Source organism: Ixodes scapularis, unplaced genomic scaffold (genome assembly GCF_016920785.2).
Source record: "Ixodes scapularis isolate PalLabHiFi unplaced genomic scaffold, ASM1692078v2 PGA_scaffold8__174_contigs__length_109621045, whole genome shotgun sequence".
NCBI lineage: Eukaryota > Metazoa > Arthropoda > Arachnida > Ixodida > Ixodidae > Ixodes > Ixodes scapularis.
The window spans coordinates 19322247-19345192 of NW_024609883.1; the positions used below are offsets into that span (position 1 = coordinate 19322247).

General features: G+C 47.4%; 1 protein-coding gene across 1 annotated transcript; it reads left to right on the forward strand.

Annotated features, from left to right (window-relative positions):
• Window positions 1-2344: 2344 nt before the first annotated feature.
• On the forward strand, window positions 2345-15191 carry LOC121833531. The gene is made up of 12 exons (XM_042286927.1): window positions 2345-2435; window positions 3571-3632; window positions 6524-6713; window positions 6780-6980; window positions 7076-7126; window positions 7671-7730; window positions 8229-8267; window positions 8929-8967; window positions 9631-9833; window positions 10416-10575; window positions 11854-11979; window positions 13705-15191. The coding sequence occupies exons 1-12, from the start codon at window positions 2378-2380 to the stop codon at window positions 13713-13715; spliced, it is 1200 nt and encodes a 399-aa protein (XP_042142861.1). The 5' UTR covers window positions 2345-2377; the 3' UTR covers window positions 13716-15191.
• Window positions 15192-22946: the final 7755 nt, after the last annotated feature.

The following is a 22946-nucleotide window of genomic DNA, read 5'->3' on the forward strand; positions in this document are numbered from 1 at the left end:
AACAAAGTTAACACGCTCTTTAGAAAAACCTACAAGGCGTCCCTCAGCCTCGCACCCTCTACCTCCACCGATAGACTCCTTAAATTATGAGTCCATAACACGGCTGAAGAATTAGCTGAGGCCCATCTCACTGCACAATACGAACGGCTATCTGATACTCAGGTGGGCCGACACATCCTCACGTCACTGCAGATTAACTTCCCACCCAACCCATCTGACAAATGCTCCCTACCCCTCGATGTCCGCCAATCACTCCAGGTTTTTCCTATCCCACGAAACATGCACCCTCAATTTCACGAACAGAGGCGCCTTAAGCGCAACGAGGCCCTCCATTAGCGCCTCGGCGGCCGAGAGGACGTGACCTACGAAGCCGCCGCCGAATACACCCGCCGAGAGGCGTTTGCCCTCTTGGCGGTTAACAATGCAGGCCCCCTTGTGATCTCCGCAACTCTTTACACTACACTTTCAGAAGAGGCGGAAGAGTTAGCCATCGCTCTGGCGATGACCGACACCTCCGCCACCACAATCGTTAGCAATTCCAAAACAGCTATCCGTAATTTCATGAAGGGGCGAGTTCCCCCCCACACCCTACGCCTTCTCACCATTCCGTCCACCTCATCAGGACCCGTGCGCACTCCTCCCTTCCTGGCAACGAGGCCGCCCACACTTCCGCCCGAGGGCTCACCAACCCGGCTGGGGACTCCGCACCTCCTGGGATGCAGTTTCGTCGGCCCGGGACCGATTGATCACTTTTCACAAGATCACTAACCATCATCGACTAAGGCGGCGCATCTACCTTTCCCTCACTCTTCCCTACCTCGAACTCAGGCCACTATGGGGCGACAGCTCCAGACCAACTCATACCCCAATCCAGTCCTGTACTCCCATATACGCCCAGGCCCCTTCACCCCCTTTTGTGCGCTATGCCATGGGAGGGCAGACCTAAACCATATCATTTAGAACTGCCCGAAGGACCATTGGTCCGACGGGCCTGGCATTGCTACCCTGGGGCAGTGGGAGGCCACGCTGCTCAGCTCGGACCCGGTCCTTCAGGACAGGGTCACCCAACGGGCTGAGCAGTTCGCCGGGGTCCATGTACTCCAATCCACCAGGTGGGAATAAGCTCCCTATACTGCGCGCTCAACAGTCGCCCTAAAACAAATAAACCTTTTCTCCTTTTTCTCCTGGACGTCAGCGCACAGCTTTTGCAGCGGCGAGAACCCGAAACCCACTTGTTAGCTCGGGAGAAGTGTGCTTCGTCGTCTCGCCACAGTAGCGCGCCAGTCACGTGGCTCTCCTCTCCTCCGTTGTCTTCCGCTCCACCTTTTCCATTTCGGCGGCCGCTTTTCGTGGTGATCTGCTAGGCTTTGTCAGTATATTGGAGGCTATGCTCAGGCGCGTTCGGAGACCTGACGACGCTCGTTGCTTATGCTCAGCTTCAACCTAAAATGAACCGAGGTCAATCCTACAAGCCATCCTCAGAATTCAGCGCCTTGATCGTACACAATGGTTTCACGTACCGCGCGTCTCTGCTTGTCCGGGAATATAGCCTCTTAACACTGGATATACTAGCGTCCGCTGCAGTCTACCTTAGGGTGAGACTGTACCAGTGTTCTTTCTTACTTGCTTTTCTGCGAGGCCCTCGGCTCGACGGTTCAGCTGGTTCGGCCCTTAAGAGGCCGCTTCAACTCCCCCTCACTTCTTCATTTGCGCTAGTTCCGCTATCACCCGTGTGACGTATCTTTGCCTTGTATTTCAGTCGTCGGTCTCTGACGCGGCCTTTAGTTCATCGTGTGTGATACCCTCTGGCTCTTGAACGAAACCATAAGTGCAATAGGGAGCAACCGAGCGAATCCTGTTAAAGGATTCTTCATCTATGGACATCGCCTCCAACCGGTCAGTGTGCCAAATCGGAAACTGCCGGCAGGCTCTTTCTGGAGGTCATGGTTCAAACTTGGAACGCCACGTGCAGCGGCACCACAAAAGTTAACATGAGCAGCTACTAACGGAGGAAGCAGCTAATAAAGCTGCGTCCTCGAAGCGCTCGGCTACAGTCACGAAGAGTCCACGGCAGCAGAGGTGAGGCAAGTGGATATACGAAACATGCCCTGACCGAAAACGTCACAGTCGCTATCACTTGACATGACCGAGGAAACTATATTGAGGGGCTGCGTCGAGCTAGTGACAAAGAACGGACGGCCATTTCGCCTCGCTAAGGACTCTGGCTTTCTCCTGATCATCGGCCCGGTTCTAAAAGCCTTGGGCAACAATCGTGCCATAATGCTGCAGTGATCAAGGACAGAGTCCAAGAAGATGCTAGGATGATCCCATTGGACCACGAATATCCGAGGGACATCCGGTTTAGATCCGAACGTCCATGACCCCAACGACCGAAACGGGACGTCCAAGGGACCAACGTGGGAGGTGTATTTCAGGTTATAAAGAACGTCCATTTTCTCTGCTCCTGTGGATGTCCTCTCGATGTCCGCTTTGGGATTTGCCCGATAGATCCCGGGCATGATATCCTCTGGACGTCCAATGTAACACAACATATATTACTTCCATTAGCGGGTCTATATAGTGCATTCCAAAAGCTAGAACAGCACTGAGCAACTGGAAAGGCCCCAAGTTTCCAAAACTAGTGAAAAAACAGCGAGTGTGCTGCAGGCAAGCTGGTGAGCCTCTGCGCTCGCAGCATGCAGTCTCAGGTGTTGAAGCTGCCTCCCATAGCTTTACCTTCGGCTTTCAGATTTTCCTACCCTAAACTAGATCCGAGATGGGAGCGCAGCGCCACCGAGATGTAGTCACAGCTTTTATTGTGCATTCGAGAAGTTTTGTAATTTGTAACTCGACTTATTGTTTCGAGGCGAGAGAGAAACAAGACAGCGAGAAGCAAGTCACGCACCGCTCGGAACAACCTTTTATATATGCATAAAAAAAAAAGAAGAAAAAAAAAAAGCAATTTAGTGTGGCCACATACCAGGAAAGTGGATTGAACAGCTCGTACGAGAACGAACGCTGCACGATACGCGCTTCGCTTCCACCGCACAGGGCAGACGAGCGCCATATTGGACGATGGGATGGAGCGCGACTGCTGCGCCGCGACTCGGTTCTGAAACAAAGCTTGGCAGTTGGTCTAATAACGTTGGTTTCGGTCGTTTCGGTACTCTGTTGCCAACGAGGTCTGTTGCAGGCGTTTAGGCCATAGGCGCGCGGTTAACCGTCAAATTATGGGACCGTGCGTAACGAGTTCAGTTTTATTGGTAGCCTTTGATTATCGTACTTTGGGAATATTTAGTGATTCTTGACCCGGTCAGATTCAATGACTTTAGCTCCGGCTTCGAAGGCGGCTCGTGCTTTTAGTAGTTTTATTGTGTACTTTTATAATGACAATTTTGTTACACAAAATATTGGCCAAATTTTGTCACTTATTAATTTAATAGTGATGCGTCGTGTTTTCATCCCGTGTATTTTTGTTTTGTTTTTGGAGTTATTTGCTGGAGAGGCTGCTAGATCTCCATGCTGCTAGATCGCCATCGTCATCAATCCTGTTTTCCGGCTCCTCTGCAGCTCGTGCGCGCGCGAACGTTTTGGCGGGTTTTCTACTTCTGGTTCGTCGTCTCGGAAATAAGGTGAGTACCTCATTGTATTCATCTCGTCCGATATGTATCCTATTTACGTACGAATCCGGCTATACCGCCATTGTGCACTGAGGCATGTCGTAGCGTAGTAGCCCGCGTTGACTGTGAGTACTGTGCCGCCATGCCTGGATCACGGCCGGCATACGCCTGCGAGAAAGCCTCCCGAGAAACAAGAAGAACTTTAGCGCTTTTTGAGCATGCCAGCAAGGACATACAGGAGGCCGAGTGCAACCCCAGTGAACGTCGTCTCGAGCAACGTAGCACGCCCGCCGCTGCTGAACATGCCCGCGAATCCCCGATTGGGCGAAGTGTTCCCGTCGATGGTGCCTCGAGTGCTGACTCGCCCGCATATCATCTCTACCGCCAAGACCCCAAACGCGAAGGGGCAGGTTACGACCAAGGCCGTTCGTTTGCCGAGTTAGCTGAAGGCGGCCCGCCAGGTTTAGATGATTCCGAAGGCAACGGGGATAGTGCTGGAGAAGGCACAAACGCGCTCTGCGAATTCCAGGATTCCTTGCGGGATTGGGCTGTAGAGAGTGGGATTAAAAGAAGGCCACTGACGGCTCTCCTCAAGATATTAAGGAGACGGGAAGGGATGTCAGACCTACCGAAAGATGGACGCACACTCCTGCAGACTCCTCGCAAACCACACGAGCAGTTCCCCTTCACACCTATGGCGCCAGGGAATTACTGCCATTTTGGACTTGCTGCTGGGCTGCAACACTCATTGCGTAATGTGGAACGGCTGCCAGCTTTCCTTTCCCTCACATTCAACATAGATGGCTTGCCATTGTCAAAAAGCTCGAAAACGCAACTGTGGCCTATTCAGTGCATGGTTTCCGGTTGCAATGAAGCACCATTTGTTGTTGGTGCCTTTGCTGGGAATTCGAAGCCAACATCCTCAAACGACTTCTTGAGGGCTTTCGTTGAGGAGCTGCAGACCTTGCTTTTGCACGGCCTGACTATCAATGACAGTGTCATTCAAGTCAAGTTGGAGGCTATTATTTGTGATGCTCCTGCACGAGCATTCATAACTATGACAAAGGGTCATGGAGGTTACAGTGGCTGTCCAAAGTGTACAGTCGAAGGCTCCTACTTGCAAGGTAGAGTTGTCTTTCTTGACATGGATTGCCCATTGCGTACTGACTTGAGCTTTAGACAACAAGACGACTCGGAGCACCACAAAGGGGAATCCATTTTGTTGGATTTGCCTATTGACATTGTGCATGACCTGCCTTTGGACTACATGCATCTCGTACTGCTCGGGGTCGTGAAGAAGCTCCTTTCCTTGTGGACTTCGGGGCCACTGGCTGTTCGTTTGGGGCCATTGCAGCGACACACTTTCAACGAGTACAGTGAGCTTCTGCGTCCTTGCATTCCCTGCGAATTCCCACGCAGGTCACGAGGACTTGATGAAATCGACCGCTGGAAGGCAGTTGAGTTCAGGCTTCTCCTCTTCTACACGGGTCCGTTGCTTTTGAAGTCCTGCTTGCCAGTTCAGCTGTATGAGCATTTTCTTCTCCTCCATGCTTCACTCTCCATACTGGCAAACCAACAGCTGTGTCGTCAGCATGCCGGCTATGCTGGTGAACTCCTGAGGTGTTTTGTGTCAGAGTTTTGTGAGCTGTATGGTAATCACAATGCCTCTTTCAACATACATTGCCTTATACATCTTGCCTCCGATGTTCAAAGGCATGGGGAGCTAGACTCTTTCAGTGCTTTTCCTTTTGAAAGCCACATGCAAGTGCTGAAGAAGCAGCTCCGGAAGCATGGGAAGCCCTTAGAGCAGTTGTGCAATCGGATGGTAGAGGCACGATCAAAGGATCACAGACAGCCTTCTGATGGCGGCAAACCTTTCAAGCTCAGTCGCCAACACTGTGGAGGGCTCTTGTTGCCTGAATGTTGTCCGCCAGAGTACCAGATGCTGAAGTGTCGGAACTTCACCATTGCTCTAAAGGAACGGGACAACTGCTTCATGCAAGATGGCCACATTGTTATTGCGAGAAACATAGCCCACATGAGGGGCTCAAATGAGCCTTGCATTATTGGCCAAGAGTTTCTTGTGAAGGAAGACCTGTACCCTGCACCCTTCGAGTCTTCCAGGCTTGGCATCTTCATTGTTGCACGCCTCTCAACGCCAAAGCCATGGCCTTTACGTAATGTGCGGAAAATGGTGAAGCTGCCCTGGGACAGCAAATTTGTGGCTTTGCCAGAACTGCACACAGTTTGATGCCCTGTTGCCAAGTAGATGTTGCGTTCGAGTGTACATAGAAGCTGCAAAACCCATCTGTTCTACGCACTTAGGTATGTGCACGTCTTAATGAGGTTCATCGTTGGCTCCTATTCAAAATAACTATAGGATGTCTCAAGTTACCGTATAACGCACTAAAATCAACAGGAAAAATCGCCGCCTGCACGTAACAAATTCCCATTTTCACAAGGGGTGTATTTTATAGGTGCATTTTACCTTGTGAAATCTCAAGTCGTAGCTCCATTCCTGTGAAACGTTAGACTTGGCTCTGTTTTTGTGTAATCCAATGCAGCTGACAGCTTTTGCCGATGGTAAACCGAGTCTTCTATGACGGGCATATTTTTTAAATTTAAAGCATGTTCTTACTCTGCACTGGAACTGAGCTACACCTTGAACGTTCACAAGGTAAAAGTACCTACAAAATGCACATTTCATGTAAAATAGGAGCTTGCTGCATGCAGGTTAGATTTTTCCAGTTGACTTTAGTGCATTATCCGGTATCTTGAGACACTCTATGCATGTAATATGTTTTTTTACCACGTTTTCATACTATTTGTTCCCTTACTTATTGGGAAGGTGTGTTCAGCTGTTGGTAATAAACAATCTCTCTGCTTTTTTTTTTTTCTTTCAGATGGCCTATGCCATTGTGGAGTTCCTTCGTCTAAAGCAGGTTGAAGTTGTGCCTGCGCTCTGGATTCAGGGCGAACATTGTGCATGGCCTGACCAGGCCAAAGGGGACAAGATAATTGTGATGGTGAAAAAAGCAGTGCCACCAGATGCGTCGTGGAAACGATTTGCTGTCGTGGTGAAGTGGTTATTCGGTATGGGCAATTTTATAATGTGATGTGGTGCAAGAAAGCTGACACTACGGATGCTTGTCCTTTCAGCAACATACGAGCAGGCACGGAAGAAGCTGGAGCGTAGCCAATACACATCGGAACTAAGCAGCGACTCAGAAAGGCCGCAAGGCAAGAGGAAGCGGAGGCCACCGCCCCAGTGGTCGCAGTCCGACGAGGAATCAGTGCGACACAAGCCAACAAAAGCAGCCCCCCGAAAAGTGCCCGCAGTACCGGCAGATTTTCCTCAAGGTGATTTGCTGAAAATTGCATCCTGTCTCGTGTTACATAAGACAGCCCTGAAAAACTTGTTGCAACCAATGCAGTGTCGAACACTTCTTTCCCAGGCCTGTTCACTGCTGCATCAAAGGAGGGAAGCAGTTCTGCAGGAAGACAAAGTAAGTGAGCTTCCTCATGTTTGGCTTACATGTGGCTCATATCGAGGCATCACGGTGATGCTCCACACTGCACCACTGCTTCTGGCCAGTGGCTTGGCAGTAGTAGTCTTTACTATAATTCCAAGTGCGAGGCTTCAGGAGGTTCTTTTTCAAGTTCTTTCTTCCAGCTCCGGTACCCATTATGATTTGTTGACACTCCCATAGGTTTGTCGTGTATGAACCGAAGTTGGTACTTAAACTTCAGTTAAGCTGCCGCTTTCTAAATATTTCTGTTCTGCTTTTGGTATCCTTCAGGCTCCAGTGTGCCGGACGACGTCGGCAATTTTGCTCCTGAGATTTGTGTGCAAGGTAAATTCCTAAAACAAAAAAAAAAACAATTTTTTGAAAGTAAATTAAGGCACTTATTATATGTGCTGCAATTGAGTTTATCCACAAACACATTTCTAGCGTAGGAAGAAATGTTATAAGGTTTTCTTTGTTAAAATTCAGATATGTACCGGATCGAACAAGTGATTACCTTCAGCTATTTTTGTATGCTGTGCAGGTAGCAGCCACTCGCAAGCGCCCTCGGATTCCTCCGAGAACGGCAGCATTTTAGACACAGGTAAGCATTTTTATAATGGTATAGTAATAATGAAATTTATCAAAAATTTTACCTAGGGAAAACTTATGCTATTGCTGTCATTTCATACACAGCGATAGTCCAATTAGGAATCATAGCTATATGTTGTGTTCTATTGAACACCGCGGGTCCGTGTTGTCATGAGGTATGCGTATGGACACTCGCAAACATGAACAAGCATTGGTGCTGCTAGTCTTGACTTCTTTTTCTACAAAAGCTCTCTTATACTAAAATGTCCATCGCTATGTACCGGTGTCTAGCTAAGATGAGGAATTTTGCTCATAAAAATGTAATATGCTGTAATCAAGAATTAAGCTGTCTCATACCAAAGGAAGTTTACTGTACACAGGGTACATATTTTCAACCTCCTATCGAACAACCTCAATGAATTATGTTGTTTCATATTTTTAGCAATCTCATGCCTTGTAGCTTAGAAACGGGTTTCCTGGAATTGACTGCTTTTTTCCCTTTCACTTACAGACATAAGGAGCTTGCAGGAATCCAGTTCACCTGTTGAAGGTTGTATTGTTTAATCATCTATTCGCAACTCCAGAGGCTTCAACGTCACCCAGCGGAAAAGACATGAAGGATAGCAACAGGTTGTTCGTGCCTTTTCAACTGTGCTGCAAAAACTGGCGCAGCATGGCAACTAAAACGGGTAACAGAGAAATGGGGATTAAATGTGAGCCGTTGGAGTTGCGAATATTAATACAGAAAATTTAATCATATATATGCTTTTTACTTGGGCAGTAAACTTGTTGCACTACAGCCTTGCATCAATCAAACATTAAATTGCATTAGATGAGGCATGCTAGGGGAGATCTCCTCAAGATAATGTCTGGACATGATCATGGCTTGTTGACTAGTTCTGAGACCTTGTGAGATATATTATCAATATCAAGATAAATAATAGTACAACCTTTTTTTTTGCGTCCCCAGTTGGTTGCAGGGAGCATATTGGCAGCGACTAAATTTTGCAAATCCCAGGTGCCAGGAATGTGTATGTTAAAAGACCAAAAATTTTGCTTCCCCTTAAATTTTATGAACTCTTCAATTCACGAACAGTAAGGGCATGCAAATGCTAATAGTCTCTTGGTATCTCTTTTTAGGAGTATCAGAAAGCTGTCTAGAGGACATTTAGTAGTCTTAAATAGCACATCTAAAGCCTGTGTACTTGTAGGGCTTCAAGCAAGCGAGCTACAGGATCCACAAGATCAGGGTAAATATTTGACACATTCTTTCTGGTAAAATTTCATTAAGTTCTAGATTTGGGGTGTAGTGTAAAAAAAAAGCAGGACCAAGAAATAAATGATGCTGACATCTGGCAAGCTTATTGTGCTGGCATGTTTGGTCTTGTATGCTGTGCCTCTTTTTTGTATTCCTGTTTTCTTCTGCATCTTAATTTCTTTTTCTAACCAATGTATGCTGTGCCTCTTTTTTGTATTCCTGTTTTCTTCTGCATCTTAATTTCTTTTTCTAACCAAATATTGTTTTTTGGTATATCTGGTTGCCATAAAGAGTTACGGATAAGGACAGCAGTGCTTCCAGTGAAAGGGATAACGTGAGCTATCTAAGCCTTCAAAAGTGGTGAAGCCTGAGTGCACAGAAATGTATTGGGCATGGAAGATCACAAGGTTGTGTTTCTAACTATACTCTTTTCTACTTTTTCCCCAAGCAATTAATTTGAAGCGTCATTCAAGATTATATGGACCTCGTCATTTTTGCCCTTTGGATTTGTTGCTCAATTTTTTTAAGTTAAACAATGGAGTAACTATGTAGTTTCATTGAGGGAATTATGCCATGCCCAATAAAAATGCAAGTGTAAACTATCTATCCTCGTGTAAAATATATTTTCAATTGCTTTCCTTTTTCATACCACAAGCATTCAAGCAGCACGTCCTGCGGCTGTTAAACATCATGCGCTTCACGCTGCAGCAGCATGGCGAGATGCTCAACAAGCTCTGCGCAATCCTTCCAGTCCATGCAGTTATTGCACACCCATCCCTCGTTGAACAAGCGTTCAACACACTACCTGACCTCCTGGCCTTTGAGAAAGAGTTGGATGAAGAGAAGGCTCTACGTCTTGTAAGTATTTTACTTTAATACTGCTATACAGCTGTGTGGCTGTTTAAAGGGTAACTTGGCCTAATATCAGTTTAAGAGAACACTTCAGTTGTCTTTTGCATGATATTGAAAACCACATGACATAATCCCCTGAAAAGTTCATTAGACATTGTACGTAGAGAAATGTTTTGATGGGTATGCAGCTGTTGTTCGGTTTCTATTAAGCAGCTGACCACCCAGTCAAGTGAGGTAAAAATGGGGGCGCTTAATTAAAAGCAAAAGATGCCAGAGCGAAATGATCAGCAATGACGCGCAGTTCTGCAGTGGCTGCTGAAGAAAGAAGCCGGGTGACCCTCGCTAGAGCAGTTCCCATTTCTGCCGCGAGAAAGCGAGCAACGAACTGGAGACGCAAATATGCAACATGCGGTGCAGTGAAGAGCTCCGTCAGTAGTGTTGTATTTGCGTGGCCAACACTGCACTAGTTGCATTCAAGACATTTTACCACAAATATTTTTTTTTCACATAATCATGCCTGGGTTATGCCATGCTTTCCTGAATTAAGTTATATTCACTCCAAATATCCCATGCTGTCTTTTTATGCAGGTTCATGAGCTCAAGCAACTCGGGGGCAAGACTGCAAGCAAGGCCACGAAGCGGATGCTGACGTATCTGCTAACTGATGAGCTAGCTGCACAGTTCTCGTGGATCGGAAGAAAGGGAAAACTCAACTTTTCAGTTTTAAAGACTGCCACTGCAATTACTGGTAAGCCAGAAACTTGAGAAAGTAACTATTTCGACGTCAAACAAAACTAATCTAAAGGTTTACTCTTAGATGTACGACATCACTTCTAAAAAGCTCAAAAATCAATTTTTTTAAATATTTGTCCATCTTCCATGTAAATAGTAGCTTACTTATTTTGACAGCAAGAAAAAAGCCACGTTTGTATTGTTTACCAGCTTTCCTGTGAATGTGAAAACATTTTTTAGCTATTTTCATATCAGACATTGAAGCAATCATTGCTGAATGTTTACCACCTTTTATGCTACTTACTAGGCCAATGGCAAAAGATATGGGCCTTTCGAGTCAGTCACAGTGCCTGGGAAGACATTTTCTCTTGAGTTGGACCCCTCTGAGAAACAGACAACAACAAAAATCCCTCGCACTGCTCTTCCCTCACTTGAGTAATTTTGTCTTTTTACCAGGTTAGCATGAAATGGACCTGGTTTATGTCTTGCATAATTCTGTACATTGAATCTTTAGATACTTTGCCCATCTTTAATAACTCGTGTGGCCTGTCATTCTTTTGTAAGATGCACATTTTCAAGCAGAAGCAAGTTACACTAGACAGCATAAAATCGGTCTTGCAGTGTATGGCAACGCTGGCTTGTGTTATGGATGAGCAATGTAGCCAGTGCAGTATGACTATGGCGCCCGGGACGCGTCTCTGACTGGTGAGTGGTAAGAAGTGACAACTGCAAAGCAAGCACTTCATGCTGTCAATTGTCACCATTCTGGCAGTTGGTGGTGGAAATACCAGAACACCAATGGATGTAAGGATTTCTGCTGTTGCGACGTTTCGAACCGTGTCTAGGTAGTTTTTGTCAGCTGACTGTCTGCTGAGCGAACTGCAACAGGCGTTTGCCGCAGCTCCTGCTGTGCCGCCACCAGGGTCGCAACAGGCAACAACACGAAGGTGTATGATGCCACGAGTCGGAAGACGAAAAGCCAAAAATAAAGACTCGATAAGCACACCAGGTGAAGATGCGTTTCCGGCACTGTAGTATGACTGCTAAGCTGGTTTTTTTTTAAGTGCACCAAGCAGTAGTTAATTGCACAAGCGCATGCTGGTATGATTCTTACCCTAATTGGAATGGGAACGGCTAAGGACTTGACTCAGGATCCGTGGGTTCTGCCAAGCAAATGTTTGCTCCATGTGCTCCGAGCTGCTTTGCACTAGCATGATCGACCACTGATCCCCTTTCTTTTTTCAAGCATTTTTGGGTATAGTGTTGTTAGGGTTATGCACTAATCTGGTTTCAGATGCTGCAAAGAAGTTGCCAGGAGGTAAAGATGCCATCGAGGACTCGATCAAGTCTTGGCTTCGGCACGCCCCTGAAAGGGCCAAGGGCCAAAGGTGCAAAGCACCTGAAGCGCACCAAAATGAAGGTATGCTTTTCATGCATGTGTAGCCATAGGGCTTTGAAAATGTTGCTTTTATGAGGCCAGTGCAAAATAAATATGATACCGTAAAATGCCGAGCATCTGCCCACTAAATACTAAGCACCCACCCCCAAATTTTGCAACATCTGAAAAAGAATGCGCAGTACACACTGTGGGTTCGCTATTTTAGCAAAAAGTCCTCATCAAGGTAACTACCCACGTCATAGTCCGCTCTTTGCGCGGCTACGGTCGGGTCCATCCATTCACTGCCTCTTGGCTACGGTCGGGTCCGTCCATTCACTGCCTCCGGTGGACAAAAGACTGCACCAACACAGTGAGCCCATTTTCAACGTGTCTATTGACTCGTATGCCAACACGCTTCGCTCTAGGACAGTGAAAGTCTGGACGCTGGCTCAGTGGCTAGTATCACCCGGTCGGTTTCCCGCGCTGCCGCAATAGTCAGATTCACGGGAAGTTGGAAGTTCACAAAGAAAAACCGAGCTCAATAGAGCAAGAGCTTCCGCCGAATAGAGCCCCCGGCCCAGGTTTGGGGCCGGCTTATATAGCCTTTCGGGAAATGGACGCGCCTTGGGGAGGCCGGTAGAAGTTTAGCCCGGAAACGGGACGCATCCACAATCACTCCCAAGGGTGCGCCGGCGGCACTTTCCCCTTACGAGGGCAAGGGGAGAGCTGTCTTTTTTGGGGAATACGGCCTCGAATCCTCGCATCCGAGAAGCCGTCGCTATGATGGCGACGACCCCCCATGGCCTGCACGTGGCTAGGGCTTAGATAAGGCAGAGAAACCTAGTGATTTCCACAACACATACCGTAGAATACCGCGCATCCGCCCATACCACACTAAACGCCCATACCCAAATTTGAAAAATCTGAGAAAATAGGCACAGTACATTGATATATAAAATTGATGACCGGACGAGCGCCCATCCTCTATTTTTTCGCAATTATCTTTAAATTTTGAGTGGGCGCTTGCCCGGTATTTTACGGTAGGAAAAATTGATGACCTAACGAGCGCCCATTCCCCAATTTTTGCAATTATCTCCTTATTTTGTGTGGGCGCTTGCTCGGAATTTTATGGTAATTCATCCCATTGATTACTACAACCGTATTGCTTTAATGCAGTTGAAGGTTTTTCAGCCCCCTCTGTGGAACAGTAGCTAATGCGTCCCATCCCAGCCTGAGCCATTCATTTCCCCGCCAGAGGATGTGTTTCTTTGGGACGACAAAACCCCCGGTGGTTAAACAAATCAGGAGACTGCCACTATGGCATTTCTCAGTGCTCAAATTTGGGCCATAAAACCCCAAATTTGGATTGCTTTGCAGAATCTCATTTGTTAGTGTACCCCAGCTAAACAGACGGGACAGAGGAAAGGAGACAAACAGGCGCTAACTATGGTACCCGGTACCCCTTCCATGTGCTGTTTAGCTTAACAATACTTTTTTTATTGTTCTCTTGCTTAACCGCTACAAGCCGACAATGTACTTGTTAGCAATTATTTTTTGGCTTTCAGTTGAATAATGTATAGCAGCCACAGTTTCTTGTTTATTGACCTGCCACTTTTTACTTTTCTTTTTGTGAGGGCGTATAATGCATACCATATTTTTATTCTTTTTGTGCACTCCTTTCTGGTTAACTATTGTACTATATTTGGGCAGTACTTTTTTTTTTGTCCAGGAGATAAAATGTACTCCCCTTTATCTTTGAATTTCGAGAGTCGGATTGAGAGGCCTTGCAGAACTTCCGACGCTGGAACACTCATCAGCAAGGAGCAGAGTGCCAGCGGGGAGTAGGAGGTCAAAACAGCTTTCCTTTGTGTGCGTCTGAGGTTTCGCGTGCAAACTTTATATATATCAGACCACAGCAGTTTCTTTTGAAGTTCATTATGCCAGGCCTCTTGTACGTGCATTTGTTTTTTCTTTCATACTTGCCGTTCACTGCCTGTGAACATTGTTTCTGTGCTCTTGTGGATTTGCACCGCAATATTTTTTCGCACATCTGATTTCAGGTGGAGTGACTTTTTTTTTACTTTTTAGTGTACAAGTTTTTGCTGTGCTTTTTTTCACAAAAAAGTTTTTTTTAAGGAAGTTCCATATAGTGTGGTGCACCTTGCAGTGGTTAGCTACCCTTGGTAATGTTGCAATAAAACCACTGTGATCCACTGTGCATTCCAGCTGAGGTGTTGTTTTTGAAGTTGTCTTTAATGACAAGTGAAATACATTTTAATAGAAAATTTAAAGATTTTTGGTTTGAATTTTTGTGAAGAAATGTGTTCTTCCTTACACTTAGCATAACATTCGTCAAGGTTGTAATGCTTGTATGGCACTGTTTATTCATACTGTGATATTTTGAACATGTCTAAGTTTAGACAAAGTGAATGCTTTTGAAGGGGTTTGCTTGCCATTTTTTTTAACATGCTATAGTGTCGTTTATTTTTGATAAGATGTTACCAAAGAGGCTGCATATAGCATGGTGTACCCTGCAGGGGTTAGCTACCCTTGGTAATGTTGCAGTAAAACCACTGCGATCCACTGTGCTTTCAGAATAAGGTGTTGTTCTCGAAGTGGTCTTTGATGACATGTGTTACATTTAAAAAAAAATTTGGTTTGAATTTTTGTGAAGAAATGTGTACTTCTGTGCATTTGGCATAATGCATGTCAAGGTTGTAACGCTTGTATTACATGTTTATTCATACTGTGATATTTTGAACATGACTAAGTTCAGTTGGAGGGAATAATTTTGAAGGGGCTTGCTTGTCATTTTTTCTTTACAAACTATAGCATTGTTTATTTTTGGAAAAGATGTTACCAAAGAAGCTGCATAGAGTATGTTGTATGGTCGCGATCCATGTGCAGGCGATTGTCAACTGCTTTGTACTGGCAGCACCGGACAAAAGCGGCCATTTATGCACATTTTTTTTAATTCTCAGAGGCTTTGCGAACCAGGCGCAGAAGGGCATCCGATAACAAGAGTAAGCCGCCACTGCATTACGTGCCAGGACAGAGTGATCGACGATCCCCTGTTTTCCTTCGCACGAATCATGACTACCTCGCAAGGACTGCATGTTTACCCCTGCTAACATCGTTGCAGTATGATCATTGTGATCAACTGCCTGTTCCTACTGTGTTTTTTTATAAAGTTGTTTAGGTGTCTAGTTACACTTAAAAAGTGTTGCTTTTAATTTTTGTGAATAAATCTGTTCCTCCTAACTTTTAGCATATGGTTCTTTAGAGGTACAAAGTTTGTACAGTATAATGTTCCTCGTTATTTTTTCTAATTTTATTAAATCTTTTTAGAGTTAAACGATGTGACCATGCTGTTATGCATCATCTAGAGAGTGCAGCACAGTTAGCGTGAACATGCCTTTGCCAACTTTTTCTGTTTTACTATGACAAGCAAAGCCAGGTCACCAAAACGATTTATGTGGTCGAAAGGGCTTAACTGGGACACAGCATAAGTGATAAAACGTTGCCTCTCGAAAAAGTAGTGATATGTTCTTTCTAACTGCGTCATAGTATGTACTTAACATTTATGTGTAACTTCGTGCAACTTGTTAAACTTGCATGTGAATCCTCTCAGGAAAGCTCTTGATTAAGAATTCATTATATTTTTCCTTTACCCGAGCGTTCAAAATGACCAAGATGCTGCTAAATCAAGGTGCTCCTCTTGGAATTGCCCTTTCCTGTGCATGTCGGAGGTTTCGTGAACCATATATTTTCTCACTATACCCACATCTATTTCTGGAAAGAGTACATCCTGTCATGCCTGTGGCAACCAGTCCTTTTTGGTTTAGAGGGAAACCGTGCAAATAGAGGTCCATAAATAATATGACTCGAAATGGTGAAATGTGCTTAGATGGTTAGCATGTTAATTTTATGCCCACTTTTCCTGCACAGCTTGTTAATTTAGCTCGGTTGTATCCTGGGCCTTCTCATTTGCTAGTCTCTCTTAAGCCACTGCAAAGAAACAACCTTCTTTAAAACAGCTTAGTTATAGAATTTGCATCCCACATAATGCATTCCCTCCCATCTCCCCCCCCCCCCCCCCAAAAAAAAAGAAAGATATTAATTGGATGGTACTGATTTGGAGTTTTCCCGAAACTGGCACTTAGACACATTTAAGTCCATTTTCGGGAGAACTCAAATGAGTCTGATGTCTTCGATATTGCTTCTTGGGGTATAGATTGTAATCAGGCTGCGTAAAAAAAAGCTTTTTCTTTTCAATGCCCTTTTAAAGCCACTATAACTAGTTCCTGCATCAACTGCAGAAAACTGGATGAACAGACATTTTTAAAAAATAAATGTGGGAAAACATGAGAAAATATGGCTAACGAACGTTCTGGCATGCGTAGGGAAAGGCATTTTGAAGGGAGCATCCTGACCGGTACGGTCCAGGTGAGCTCCAGTTAGGATAAAAAAAAGGATGTCCCGTGGATGTCCGTTATCCATAAAAGGTTATTCTTTGGACATCCGGTGGATATTTTAGCATGGAATACGTCTCTTTCTGATCATCCGAGGGACGTCCGAAAGTCCGACTTGGATGTACGTGGGATGTCACCTGGATGAACAATTTCTTTGCACAGGCCCATCCTACGGACGTCCCCAGTATGTCCCTGGGATTTCTGCGGATATCCTATGGACGTCCCAATGTTCATTGCAGGATGTCCACCGGATGTTCCTTGGATATCTATTGTCCAATGGGATGCGGGAAGGAATAGGTTTGTGGTTGAAAAACCGCATGTTTTCGCTCAACTGCGCATCGCGACTGTACCGTTCCCTGCTTGGAATCAACGTGCAGTATGCTGAAAAGGGAAGGTTGGTGCTCCAGCCATTAACCATGAGAGAACTCTTTGGAAAATACATGGGGCCACATCTGGGGTCAGAGGTGATAGATGCACTCTCTCGCTTCAATGGCAACGTCAGCCAGGTATACAGCGCCAGGACAGACAACGGTACCAACATTGTGAAAGCTGTGCGTCTCCTCGGTAAAGTGAACGAGGAATGTACTGACTCAGAAGAAGAGGTCGGCTCCAGTGACCCTGAAGTTGAGTCCCACGCTCTGCAGTCTCTACCGGGGAATTCTCAGGGCACACTTTCTGTCGATTCCGGCTTGCTAGAAGGGATGAGGTGCACCGCTGACACGCTGCAGGTGGCAGTTAGTCACCCCTTGAAAGGCTCGGGCTGCGGGCACATAGTTGAAGAAAGCCGTGCGCTTGTTAAGAGACTACGTGTCCAATTTGTTATGTCCCTTATCAGAAAGCTATGGTTGAAGAAACCAGTGCTCGATTGTCCAAAGCGGTCGATGTCCACGCTGCGTATGCTCAACAGGCTGCTTAAACTAAGGGGCTTCGCTAGAATGTTCCTTTTAATAGAAGAAAGCTCTAGGTGGACTGAAGACGTTTGGGCGGAAGTCGAAATGGTCGCACTATTGCTTCGCCCGGCAGAAGTGACGACGAAGACATTGCATAAGGAACAGCTCACTGTAGGAGATTTCTACGGAGCACGGCTGAGATGTTTCATGGAGACTTCCAAGCGAGGGACAACTTCTTGACCCGGATGTCTTCTGTGCAGCAGTGTACATGGTTCCCCGCTACCGCCTCTTCTCACCCCTAAGCAAAATTACCGGGCCACGTTGCGTGCGACAAACACTTAGAGGCGGATCACAGCTCTGAAATGCGTGTAAGATTCTATCCTTTCGTCTGAAACTGCGGTGGCTCCACAAGATCTGGGAGATGCCTTGGAAGCGCTCAGAAAAGAGGGGATGAGGCTGGCGTGCACGTTCGAGGTACCACTAGCCCACTGGATATAGCACACCTCCTATGCAAGACTAGGAGCCGCGGTTTTCAATGGACGATTACGTGTTGCAGTTTTAGGAGGAGAGAAGGGCACGCCACCCAGAGCTCTGCGCATTTATACAAGTAGCCCTGAGAGTTCCTGCGACCCAGACCAGCATGGAGGAAGCCTTTTTCGCAGTAAAGTTCTTTTTATCGTCTCAGAGGTGCAGTTTTTGCTCGGATATGCTTGGCGACGTCTTGCTTCTTTGGACAGCTGCCTGACACTGAACTGCGCTTTCACCCACGTCCGGAGGTGCCCCAGATCAAGCGCATTCGTTCCACGCAATAATGCGAGCCTTTTCGTTTAAATGTAATGCTTTTATAAAGTATGTATAGTTCATCTTTCGGGGTCGTCAATTGTTTCTGTATCGTATGTGTACGAGCCGGTTTGAACCGGTTTGAACCTTTATTTTTGTCTACGCTGGCCGAGGTTGAGCAGTTTCGTGTGGCTCCTGGAGAGCGTGCTGCGCATGCGTGAGGAGCAGTGACGTCACACGGCTCACAGCTGGCGCGAAAAAGTTCAATTTGGGGGTTTTAAGTGCCAAACCAACGACGGGCATCTTGCACGCCCCAGTGGAGGACTGAGGATTAATTTGGACCACCTGGAGATCTTTTGACGTGCAACCGAAAGTTCGGTTACATGGCGCCCATCCACAATAAGCCTCCGTCAGATTGCGGGCAACTCGGGCGGGATTCGAACCCGCCACATGGGGATCCGTAGGCCAGCGCTCTCGCCTCGGAGCCACCGAGGCGGCAGTACAGCTGGCGCGCCGGAGCCGCCGCAGCGCGCGCTTCGGCGGTCTGTGCGTTTCAGAGGAGTGACGTCATAGCCGCGGCAGACACATTGGCACCGCTGCGTGCCCAGCTGTGCGCCTCCGTTGCGCAGTAGCCAAGTCTGACGCTGCAGCGGCGCCGCTTGATAGCGCCGCTCATTTTGTGCGCATGCGCAGAGGTATCCGTGTGTGTACATATAGCGGGGCGTTTGCCAGTGTCGTATAGCCATGGAGAAGGAGAGCGAGATTGCTGCTCAGCGCCGCAGAAGAGCGGAGAAGCTTAGCTCATCGGATACCGAAGTAGTCACATAGCGCGTATACCGCGTGTGTGTCATTGAAGCAGCAGTAAGCATGATAATCAAGCTAATCCTAGACAACCAGGCAAGCTAAGAATAACCACCTGAGCCTAAGCTCACACTACGTATATCCTGGCATAGCGGAGCTAAGCCACTGCAATTGTTTTTTTCACTCCGGAGTTGAACCGGAGCCGAACCGTTTTCCCTGAACCGGAACGATGACCGGAACGGAAAACATTTTGGTTCGATACCCTGCTTACAACACGGCAGTGCGAAAGACCACGTCTGTAACACCATTTAAACTAGTGCATCACCGAAACGTAACGATCATGCTCGATACGATACTGCCCCACGAACCAGCTGACAATGGGAACCACGATGCCCAGGTGTGGTTGCTCATCGAGCTGAAGACGTTTGCCACCTTGCCCGACTCCGGATCCAAGATCAACAACGTGTCGACGCCACCTGGTACAACCCTCGTCTGATGGACGTTCGCTTCACGCCTGGATACCGTGTGTGGGTCTGGACCCCGGTATTATGGACGCGGTTTCACCAGGTATTAGCGAGAAATTTCTCAAAACGCTCCTTCGGACCCGACAAGGTACTTCGTCGACTCGGAGATCTAAACTACGAGGTGATGCCCGACTGGCCAAGAACGTCACGACGCCGCCCACCACGACCTGAACTCGTCCACTTTGTGCGGCTCAAGCCGTACTACGAACGATAAGATTGTGGACTGTGGTCCCGTGCTACGCTTGGTGGGACTCTGTTTTACCAGCTTCCGTATTTTTTATTCCTTTGTTTGCTTTGCTTTGTTTTGATTGATTGCCCATAGACGATGCTCTTTTTAAATGGGGAAGCAATGCCACGCGCGTCACGGAGCAAGAGGGTCTGTGCCCGAATGGTTATCGTGCTTGGCTCTCACGTAAGGGGCCAGGGTTCGATACCTGAGAGCGGACGCTCCTTTTGCTATTTCAGTAAATGTCGTGATTTGGTGGATTGACGGATCTCCACTAGCCAATTTGACAACACCACCGCTGCCGCAATGCATCGAGGGAACTTTAGCCTTTTTGCACGTGCGGCAACCTCGCTGTAGCTCTGTGCGTGGAGAGGACGAGATGGCACAAGCCCTCTCGATTCACTGCCGTATGCCTCCTGCGAACTAAAGTTATGGCGGCGTCACGCATGCGCCCAACGATTCTTGCGATCGAGAACCCTGTTCTATATTCAAGATCCGAATGCTCTGCGCGTTGAACCTTCTACGCCGATTGTTCTAGAAGCCCACGTGTATACTTAAGGGCGAGCCGCAGTCATTCTCGCCCCAGCTCTCGATCCTGCGGTTAAGCCGCCATCGACACTAGCCTCATTTATTTTGTTTTGGGCACAAGTTCGCCCCATGAAACGTTTTGTTTCCGTCCGTCATTCGTAATGTGATTGTCATTCGTAACAATATGACGAATGAGCAATACGGACGCCTTCCGCAGTTTCGCCTCGTTCGAAAGCCGGTGCGCGCTGATGGAACGGCGCACCGGCGCCCTACTATAGTGAACACACTACGTTGATCCCCGAGTCCCCAGCCACACAATAGCACTGCGTCTCGCTGTAAACCCACAGACTATTCGCCAACATTTCATCCATCCAACGAAGCAAACAAACTTTTCAATCGATACGGCCAACCGCTTTACCGCTTCAGTAACGTCTTGGAAGTCATGCACTGTAAGAAGTTTCCGAAGCACCGCCAAACTTGACTCTTGCCTTAGGCCCTGCGAGCAATCTTTTGCTTTTAAAATGCAATTACATTCTCCACCCACAATCGCCTCGGCAGGTTTGTCGATGTACTGCGCTAAGTTGTCGAAATAGGCCCCTCGTTTTGCCGGACCATTCGGAGCGTTCACTGGCACGACTCGGGGCACGCCGCCCTGGCACAGCAAATCCAATGCGCATACTCTGCCGCTGCGATCAGTTTCCCATTCTGGAAACACCGAAATTTTCTTATTTTTGCGAACTAGAACTGCTGTGCCAGCGCTATGTGAGATAACGGTAGAGTACCGGAAGTGAGAAAGGCGCTCGAAAAATTTAATTGCGTGCCCTACATGTCCGAGCCTGAGCTTCGTTTCCTGCAGAAGCGCATCATCCGCTCGTTCTTTGAGGAGGGTATTTAGGAGCCAGTGCTTACTCCTCTGGACTATAAAGCTGACGCAATTTAGCGTTACAATTTTAAGCTTATATATACATCGTTGAGAAATAATGTGAGCGTTAAAATACTGAGGTGATCAAGAATACAACCTAGAGTGAGTTGGGCTAACATCGGCCATCTGTCTGGTCCTCGGGCTTTGATGGTACTTTTTCTGGCTTTCACCGGTCGCCATGGCGGACGCTGGAGTGGCGCGTCTCGGTCGTCATCGTCCTCGGTGTATTCACTCTCTGCCAGATCCAAGGGTCGCTTCCCAGTGGTGCCCTTTATAACGTCCATAGCAGTTTCGTCGGTTTGTCCGTTGTCCCCGCCACGCTCCGTCAGCGATGACTTGGCATCCTCCTCTGCCTGCATTAGGTGGGAGTCAACGATTTTGCTTTCTTTCGTCACCCCTGCTGAAGCTGCTTCCGTTGAAGGCACGGTGAGCGGCGGATACATGTCGCCTTATTCCGCGTTGCTTGAAGATGGCCGCTGCACGGGTGCAGCGTCCGTAGGCTTTGTTTTTCCCACAGTCGTCTCGGCCTCAACCTCGTCCATTAAAAGTTCAGAGTTAACCTGGGGCTCCACGTTGGTGACTGTTGCGTAGGTTTCCACGCAGTCCTCTTTGAGGTGGCCAAATCGCCGACACAAATCACAGCGCGGCGCCCGACAGTCTCGACGAACATGCCCTTTCCTCCTGCAGCGCAAGCAGATAGGCAAGCAGATGGGACGATGACAAGCATGTGGGCGTTGAGAATCCGGAGCTGGTGGGGCAGTCGTTCCGTTGTAACGCCGTCCTTGATTTTGAGGCACACTCTCCTTGGTCGTCTCAACTCCGCTGAAGCCTTCTTCGAGCCAGGTCTCCCTTTTCCACACCTTCCACCTTTCCGAAAGACTCTAGTGCCTCCCGAACGAGGTCGTCTGGGATTCCATTGGGCAGCCAATGAAGCTCAGTCGCACTTCGGCCCTGTTTGGATCCAGACCAAGGCAACGCCTATCCTTAACTTGAAGCTCCTTTGCCTCCAGTAGCTTGTGCTTTAAGGAGTGGAATGTGACCGCCCAGAAGTGGTTCATCTGGTACGGTCCACATGCCTCCATGTCCTGCAGCACACCTGCGGTCTCGAGCCCTGTCTTGAAGTCCGCAATCCTATACGGCCGTCCGGCGATGTCACACTGAAGGAAGAGGGTGTTTGAAAAAGCAACGCTCCTTGGCAGGGCAGGCATCACATCTGATACTCCTGGGACACGTTGTCAGCAATAAAACCGCTGCCCGGCCGTTATCTCCGCTCTATCGGAGCGAGCCATCCTTGCGTCCGTACTTGCCGAGTGCCGGACACAGAATGGTGAACACAACGGCACATCCGATAATTATTTCTGAGCTCTGCGTTGCCGCCTTTTATAACGGTAGTTTTGAATGTACGAATTTTCTTGGTGATTACCAAAGCAATAAATAATATTTCCAACATGTTGATTTATTTTAAGTAATGTCATGCCTCTGAGAGGATTTTGAACGGCTCAGGGGATGAAGCACTTAGTAAGCTTATACTACAGTATAAGCATGCGTGCCAAGTGTTCGTGACAATTTTGAACTAGAATAATTGTGCTTCATTGCGGCCATTTGCCAAAAATGTAAATCGAGCAATGAACGAGGAGCCATGCTTGAAAACGATGTATGTACGATGTTAACTTCTACCTGGGCGGCTAAAAACAAAAAGAGCCAAGACTGGTTACGGTTTGATGTGAGGCTGGTCCCAATGCAATGGTAGGCACTTAGAGCGCCTTTCTGAACGGCGTGTAAGTGGTATAGCGATCAGCGAGACGAGCGGCGGCGAGAAGCTACAAGTGCCGGCGCCGAGCGACGAAGTTTTTTTCTCACTCTCGC

What these genes read in the sequence shown, in the direction of transcription:
- LOC121833531 (XM_042286927.1), top strand. Translation starts at nt 2,378, where the DNA reads ATGACCCCAACGACCGAAACGGGACGTCCAAGGGACCAACGTGGGAGG. An exon ending in ACAGGATCCACAAGATCAGG is followed by an intron (nt 8,968 to 9,630) that starts GTAAATATTTGA and finishes TCATACCACAAG; the next exon opens with CATTCAAGCAGCACGTCCTG. An exon ending in AAGAGAAGGCTCTACGTCTT is followed by an intron (nt 9,834 to 10,415) that starts GTAAGTATTTTA and finishes CTTTTTATGCAG; the next exon opens with GTTCATGAGCTCAAGCAACT.